The sequence below is a fragment of the Lycium barbarum genome, chromosome 12 (assembly GCF_019175385.1).
Source record: "Lycium barbarum isolate Lr01 chromosome 12, ASM1917538v2, whole genome shotgun sequence".
Taxonomy (NCBI): Eukaryota; Viridiplantae; Streptophyta; class Magnoliopsida; order Solanales; family Solanaceae; genus Lycium; species Lycium barbarum.
In genome coordinates this window covers 65,636,869-65,645,153 of record NC_083348.1, presented here as the reverse complement: position 1 = coordinate 65,645,153, position 8,285 = coordinate 65,636,869, and the positions used below count along the sequence as shown (strand labels likewise).

At 38.2% G+C, this 8,285-nt stretch overlaps 1 protein-coding gene across 1 annotated transcript; it reads right to left on the bottom strand.

Annotated features, from left to right (window-relative positions):
- On the bottom strand, positions 1-7,400 carry LOC132624361 (uncharacterized). Its single transcript, XM_060339155.1, has 3 exons — positions 7,118-7,400; positions 5,819-7,010; positions 1-1,921 (listed from the first exon to the last, which is right to left on the bottom strand). The coding sequence occupies exons 1-3, from the start codon at positions 7,398-7,400 to the stop codon at positions 1-3; spliced, it is 3,396 nt and encodes a 1,131-aa protein (XP_060195138.1).
- Between the last annotated feature and the right edge of the window lie 885 nt (positions 7,401-8,285).

Genomic DNA, 8,285 nt, shown 5'->3' with positions numbered 1-8,285 from the left:
TCAATGCTTGTAGAATAGCCATAGCTTCTGCTTGTGTGTTGGTGCACTGGGGTTTTCCATCTCTTTAGCCTTCGCAACTAAAAGATTTGCATTCTCATCTCTGATACAGAAGCTCCAGGATCCTCTACCAGGATTTCCCCTTGAGGCACCATCTGTGTTGCATTTCACCCATCCTAACTCTGGTGGTTCCCACTTAACATGAATCACTTTGGTTCGTGGAGAGTAATTCTGAAGTGATTGCACCAGAGTACTCCATCTATATGCAGCATATTTAAAATTACCTCTCCTCACCCTCATAAACATGATAATTGAATGCATGATTCGGTAGACTAGCTTGACCTTAGACATCTTTCCCCCATGCCTAATAGCATTTCTTCTTTTCCAGAGTTCCCAAACAATAATAGCTGGCACTTCTTGGAAAATATATTTTACATGTTGATTTACTGGGGCATCCCACCACAAATTAATAACTTGACTCAGCTGAAGATTTTGAATATTTAATCCCATGGGTCTGCAGAAAATGTTCCATGTATATTGTGCAACAGGGGACTTTAAAAACAAATGTGTTATAGTTTCCTCTTTAGGCTCATCACAATAGAAACATCTGGAATGAAACTGAAAGCCCCACTTCTTCACTATCTCATCTAGAGGTATTTTAGCTTTCCATAGTCTCCATAGAAACAATGAGATCTTCACTGGTAATCCTTTTATCCAAATTCTCTTGTACAACTCATTAGTATCCATTCTCCGCCTCAGCAAATTGAAAGTTGTTCCCATTGTAAATTTGCCTCTAGTATGTAGTTTCCAGAAAGGTTTATCTTGAACTCCATCAGGATTTGGTGGCTTAATGTTCTGGATAATATGTTCAACAATATTACCTGGGAGAATCTCCATTAATCTTCCTTCATCCCATTCTTCTTCCAGCATCATTTCCTGCACTAATACCACTGTTCTATCAAATATGAAATCTGGAGGCATATTTTGGTATAAAGCCCCCATTCCTGTCCAGTTGTCCAGCCAAAAATAAGAGTTTCCTTGTTTAACCTGCCACCATATTTCTTGTTCTATTAAGTCTCTACACTGCAACACCTTCTTCCACATGTATGTCCCTCTTTTCCATTGTACTGTTACTGAATGATCCTTTTTCAAGTACTTATTACTCATATACATCCTCCATAGTGATTGCTTTGTTCTGAAGTTCCACCACAACTTAGAGAACAGGGCCTTTGATACATCTTGTAAACTCTTAAAACCCATTCCTCCCTCATCTTGAGGATGGCATAAAGTTGTCCATGACACCCAATTCTTACTAGAGTTACCCACAGAATTGCTCCAAAAGAATTTTGCAAACATTTTGTGAATTTGGGCTAGTACCCCTTTAGGTGGATCACAAGCAGACAATAGGTGAATAGGCATACTCTGTAAAACATGCTTGATTAATGTTACTTTTCCTCCAATAGATAATAGTTTCCCTGTCCATGAGTTAAGCCTGTTAAATATCTTGTCTGTGATCTCTTTATAGTGTGCTATCATCCTCCTCCCATAATAAATTGGCACCCCCAGATAAGTAAATGGGAAATCCTTCCTGGGAATTCTGGTAATATCAAAGACATGTTCTTCTACCTCCTGAGTTACATTGTGATGAAGGAAAACAACACTCTTGCCTTTGTTAATCTTCTGCCCACTAACTGACTCATAAGATGCCAATTTCTCCATGACCAGTCTCAAAGATTCCTCCTTAGCTGAGGCAAAGATAATAGTGTCATCTGCATATGCCAAATGGTTTATGTATGGGCTCCACTTTGGCATGCCAAATCCTGAAAATATTTCATCTTCATGTAGAGCATTCAAAGCCTTTGACATGCATTCTGAAGCCAAAATGAATAAAGTTGGTGATAAGGGATCGCCTTGCTTTACTCCTCTAAAAGATTTGAAAAAACCACATGGTTGCCCATTAATCAAGATAGAATACCAGTTGTTTGAAACAATTCTGAAGACCATGTCTATCAAAACCTCACCAAATCCCATTTTCCTTAGAACTTTGGTCAAAAATAACCATGAAACCCTATCATATGCCTTAGTCATGCCCAGTTTTATCACAACATTGGCTGGCTTACCCCTCAATCTCATGTCATGGACTATCTCCTGCACCAGTAGTGTTACACTCCATAATAATTCGTGCTACTTGTATTAAAACAAGAAAGAATGAGTTAAGAAGGTTCAAGGAAAGTTAATCGAGTTAGTAAGAATATCGTTATATATATATATATATATATATATATATGGTTTCCTTAAGTATCCCAAGGTGACACGGTTACCTAAAGGATTTGAAATCGCGCTATGAGTATGTATATGAGGTAATGCGAGTGACCTTTTAAAGTATTTGAGATTATTAGTAATGATATAGAGGATGGACAAAAGATATGAATATACTTTTGCGATTGGAGTTTCGTCAAAGCTTTGTGAGTTCTCTAGTTATGTTTAAGGTTATTGTGATTCTCTGGACCCTTCGAGACGTGTATATGGATTTTTATTGATGTATATAAGTGTGTATATGTATGTATAAGAGGTTACATGAGGTTGGAAGAGGATTAGAAGTTAAACGAAATGAATCGGAACAACTTCAGTAAAATCTCGGACCCGATTTTAGTCTATATTGTAGGAGGCATATCTCCTAGTATATGAGGAGTTTTAAGATGTTTCAAAAGCCTAAAATGAATTTCATCGAGTCTAGTTTTCAACGCAACAAACCGCTCGTCAAAATGATGTCGGGATAAGGAGATATGGACGATGCAAGTTGGGATGAGTGGGGATTAAGACTTAAATGTTCACAAATTTTTCACTAGTGGCCGTGTGGGCCCCACAAACACATGAAAAAATCAGATTTTTGCCCATGCTTAGTTGGGGGAACGTGTAAGACCCTCTTGGGCAGCAAAATGGTCTCCTTGTTGACCAAAAGTTCAGCCACAACTCACTTCCCAATCCCACAAAGTGAACATAGAGAGAGAAGCTCTCATTGTCACCAAAGTGAAGAAGAGAGAGAGAGAGAGAGACACGGCTGCTATGGCAGCTCCACCACCAAAAAAAAAAAACGACCAGCCTTCTATGTTCTATCTTGCCATTAAACCCCTAAAGTGTTCTACACATTCACCATTAAGTTTCAAGTGAAGGAGAAACCATAAACATGCCATACAAGCTCCTATAGCTCACGACCAAATTTGAGTTCTCCAAGTTGATTCAAAAAAATATATTTTCTTCAAGTGTTTCAACCCTTATAAAGGTGTATAGCAACGTGGAGTAGCCATTGGAGCAACAAGGGCAAGTATTAGTTCAAGTCATCAAATTCTAGCCAAGTTGAAAAGTTAGATTGTCAAGGTAAGAATTGATCCCTTCTCATGCGTTTTTGTGGTGAATTGAATGTTTATGATGTTGCATGTTGGTATTGGACTGTTTTTCTTGAAGTTGAGGTGGGCCGTGTGCTATAGACTTAGATGGAATAATGCTCAATCTTCTTGTACATGTATTGGGAATGAATTGAATGTGTTGTAGTATGGATAAATTAATGAAAATCATGAAGTTGTTGTGGTTGTGTTGAAGCCGTGTAGGGGGATGATTTAAAGGAATTAGTGGACTGTTTTGTGCCATGTTTTAATTGTTGTTGTTATGGACATTGTGGTATATTGTATGCCTTATGAATATGTGAATTGAGTGTAAAATAAATGATTTATGTTGAAGTATAAAAACAGTCCAAACCGTGGACTGTTTTCATGGAGGGGGTAAATTAGTGCATGTTGAATGTTGATTGTTGTTATGAACGTATAGTGAAAGTGAAGTTTAATGATTCAAGTTGAAATTGAATGGTTTGTGGGCTGTAGTAAGAATAAATATGATGCTAAAACAGTTCCAATAATCGTATAAGTAATGTTGTAAACGTGTTGTTGTCGTTGTAGTTGAAATTGGAAAATTGCGAATTGAAGATGGTAATGTTGTGTGTGCTGTTTGGCCGTAAGTATGGGACAATTTTGAATGATGTACAAGCTGTCCAAAATTCCCTTAAGTCATGTTTAAACAAGTTCGGATTGATACATGAAAGAATGACTAGCAATATTGGCTTGTAGCACAAGTTGGTTTGAATGCGAACGAAACGTCGTCTAAATGTTAGAAAGGCATTGTTAACGTTAAAATACATATTGAATTCCCTCGTAGACTAATCATAGCTCTTGATATATTGATATAGGATAAGTACCATTGGGCAGCAAGTACAAGTATAATACGACTAAACACTAAAGGTATGTAAAGCCTATTCCTTCTTTCTTTTGGCATGCCTTAGTTTTCAATAGGCTATATCACGAGCCTCGAGGAAATTCCAAATTCGAAATCCGAGTACGTTATGATCCTTATATATATTTCTTGGCATTCTTATGTATGTTGTGATGAAGTATGAACCATTATGTCTTCGAAATCATTGATTTCCAAACTTTGTACAAAAAGTTGTTTTAAAGAATTCCATAACTACGAAACGCCGTATCTTTCACAGAAAGGCTCGGATTGCTCCGATATCTTCGTAGGAGTTTGCATGGCATATGATAAGTATGTCTCCCATAGGCGGGCCCGGCTCGGGTCAATACCTGTCCGTGGGTCCCGCGACTATCCTTTATGTAATTCGGACGACTTTTGAAAGAATTTGGTATGATTATCATTTCGAATTTCAAGTATGGTCATTTACTTATATTTGAGTCTATGATAATGATTTTATGCATATGGTTACTCGTGACTCTGCTCGTGCGTTCTGTTATATCTTTCGCCGGTTCTGTTGTCGTGCGCACTTTGATATACTCCGGTGTTATGCTGTGTTTATGGTTCACCGAGCCACTCGCTAGAGGGTCGGGTTCCACTTATATTTGGTGTTATGCTGTGTATGGCGTTATGCTGTGTTGTGATATGTGACGGGAATACGGAGATTTGAAACCTTCTGGTGTTATGCTGTGTCATGGCGCCATTGACGGGCGGGCGACCATATTCTTCTGTACCTTATGCATGACTTATATTTTGAAAGTAAACATTTTGATATGTTGGGCTTGTACTTATTTTTTGGACTTCTATTTCGTTTATGCCTCAGATTTGTTTTGTGTATCTTCTGCTTTACATACTCAGTACATATTTCGTACTGACCCCCTTCCTTCGGGGGGCTGCGTTTCATGCCCGCAGGTATAGACGCACAGTTTGGTGATCCACCAGTTTAGGACATCTCCCTTCTGCTATTTGGAGTGCTCCTCTCATATCGGAGCCTACATATTGGTATATATACTTGTTCGATGCATATGTATATATTTGTTTGGGGGTACGGCGGGGCCCTGTCCCGCCATATGATTCGTTTGGTCTGTTTAGAGGTCTGTAGACGTATGTGTGGGTTGTGCCTACTTCTGTACTGGTGTGTTTGTATGATCCTATTCGTCATAGCAGCCTTGTCGGCTTGCATTTGTATATGTTTTGGGCCGTTGCGCCATTTGATAGCCTTGTCGGCTTTTGATATAGATATATATATATATATATATATATATATATATATATATATGGTTGCGTTTGAAATATGTCTAAGTCAGTTTGATATGATTTGTGGCAGCGTGTGATATTGGTGCCCGTGTACGCTATCTGTATGTGATTCGATCTGGATAAGTGTGTTAGGGTGCCCAACTCGGGCACTAGTCACGGCCTACGGGATTGGGTCGTGACAAGTAGGATATTTTCTACAATGCTTCTACCTTTAACAAATCCAGCTTGCTGAGGGGAGATTATACTAGGTAACAACTGTACTAACCTTTCATGAATGATTCTGGAAAACACCTTACTGGAGAAATTACTAAGACTGATAGGTCTCAGATCTGAAAAGGTATTAATTTCCTTCTTTTTTGGAATAAGAACCAGATTTGTACAAGTGATGTACCTTGGCAATTCATGACCACAAAAGAAGGATCTCACCATTAGCACCATATTCTTAGCAATTATGTCCCAACATGCTTGGAAGAATTTTCCAGTAAAACCACCAGGTCCTCCTGCACTGTCTGAATTCAATCCAAACACTGCCTTCTTCACTTCCTCTTCCTCTGGTAATTGATTGATCCTTTCATTTTGCTCAGCTGTAATAAGCTTAGGAATATTGTCCAGTAATTCAAAATTGTTGGGCACTTGTTCCTCAGTGAACTGATCTTCATAAAATCTGATGGCTTCCTGAATAATTTCTGGCTCTTGTTCCACCCATACACCATGCTGGTCCTGAATCCTCTTAATATGCAACTTTTTCCTCTTCCCATTTACATGGGCATGAAAGAATTTTGTGTTCCTATCCCCATCTTTAAACCACTGCATCCCAGATTTTTTTTTCCAAAATTTCTTTTCTATAGCATAAAACCTTATTAAATCAGCCTGCACACTCTGTAGTCTTGCCCTATTCTCTTGGGATGGATTTTCTTCAAAAGCAGTTTCATGTACTTTGACAATTTCTTCTAGGGTAGCCACCTGTTTAAAAATATCCCCAAAGGTTTCTTTGCTCCACTTAGTCAAAGCTCTACTCACCTTTTTCATCTTATTATGAAAGTTGAAAAAAGGATCATAACGATATTGTTCTTCCCAATTCACTTTGACTGTTTCCAGAAAGCTCTCCTGCTCTATCCAGAAGTTAAGAAATCTAAAAGGCTTCTTAATGACTCTGGTATCTGCTTTGAAAGTTAGAAGAAGTGGCGAATGATCTGATCCTTGTTTAATTAAATATTCCACTTCAAAATTGGGGAATGTATCCTGGAAAGCCTGATTCCCTAAGCATTTGTCTAGTCTCTTAAAAATACAAGCTTCATCAGATCTTCCATTCCACCAAGTGTAAATGCTTCCTGAGAATCCTAAATCCGCTACTTGACATATATTCAAACAATGTGCAAAGTCCTCTACTTCAGGAAAATTCACTGGCAAACCTCTATACTTCTCTGCTTTATCCAAAATGACATTAAAATCACCTCCTATAATCCATGGTGAGTTAATGGTATAGGCCATATCATATAATTCATCCCACTGGGTGATTTTATTTGCCCTTTCTGTACTGGCATAGGAAAATTCACTGGCAAACCTCTATACTTCTCTGCTTTATCCAAAATGACATTAAAATCACCTCCTATAATCCATGGTGAGTTAATGGTATAGGCCATATCATATAATTCATCCCACTGGGTGATTTTATTTGCCCTTTCTGTACTGGCATATATCAAAGTAGCAATGATCTCCTGATTAGAATCTAGATGAGTTAACTTCAAAGCAAGAAGTTGTTCATTGTCTCTTGTGACCTCTGCTTGAAATTCTTCGTTGACAAACACCCAAATCTTACCAGTTATGTTGTGCCATGCAGTGCCCATGCCCAGCATAATCTATACATATCTATGTGTCTATGGTGCTGAAATGGTTCCATCAATGCTATAAAATTGAAATTCTTTTGTCTGTGCATCAAAACTACTCTCTCAAAGGCCTGTTGAGTATTAACAGACCTAATATTCCAAATGAGTGAGCTATTCATTGTAAACTTCCTTTGGCATATGGTTTCCTTGTGAGTACGCCACCTACTGCCTTAGGTGGCACACTTTTATCTCTGTTTTGCTTATGATGTCTCCCTTCTTTCTTTGTTTTGGTGAAGCATCCCCTGCATTATGCTCTGATGGACTGATTGTGATACTAGTGTTTTCCACTTCATCATCATATCTTATATCATCAATTCTTTCTTCATCATTGGTCTTACTTTCAGGCACATTTGAAGATATAGAATCTGTATTTTCCTCAAATTCCCCATCTTCAATAATATCCTTCCTTTGTTGCTCTGTCTGTTCTTCTGCACCCATTTTATTGTCTCCATGATCTGCATTTTCTGACCTTCCCTCATTGTTGTGGTTGTGTGTAGATGAGTCTGTATCTTTTACTTCCTTGGCTATTTCATTAGACTTGTCCAGTACATCATCAGGTGGTTTTTCTTTTTCCACCTGTTGATCTGTGGTTGTTTGCTGCTCAGTTTCAGTAATTTCTATTAGTTTATCTATCTCTTGCACTGTTGATTCTTGACTTATCCTCCTCTTTTTGCTCTCCTCATTGACACCCTCCCTTACATCATTTATGGTTCTCTCTGTATCTTGTGATTTTGTTTCCTCCTCCATTTGATTGCCCTTATGCCCTTCTGTGACCTTGTGTTGTGACTTACATTGCTCCTGTTCCTTCTCAATACTTGTTTGTTGTTCCATTAGTTGTTTAATGGA

Bases quoted from the DNA above. Each gene is read 5' to 3' on its own strand.
- LOC132624361 (XM_060339155.1), bottom strand. From the start codon at position 7,400: ATGGGCACTGCATGGCACAACATAACTGGTAAGATTTGGGTGTTTGTC. The intron at 7,011-7,117 runs GTTTGCCAGTGA...CATGGATTATAG, and splicing joins TAAAGCAGAGAAGTATAGAG to GAGGTGATTTTAATGTCATT. The intron at 1,922-5,818 runs GTTAGTACAGTT...CAAATCTTTTAG, and splicing joins TCCAGAATCATTCATGAAAG to AGGAGTAAAGCAAGGCGATC.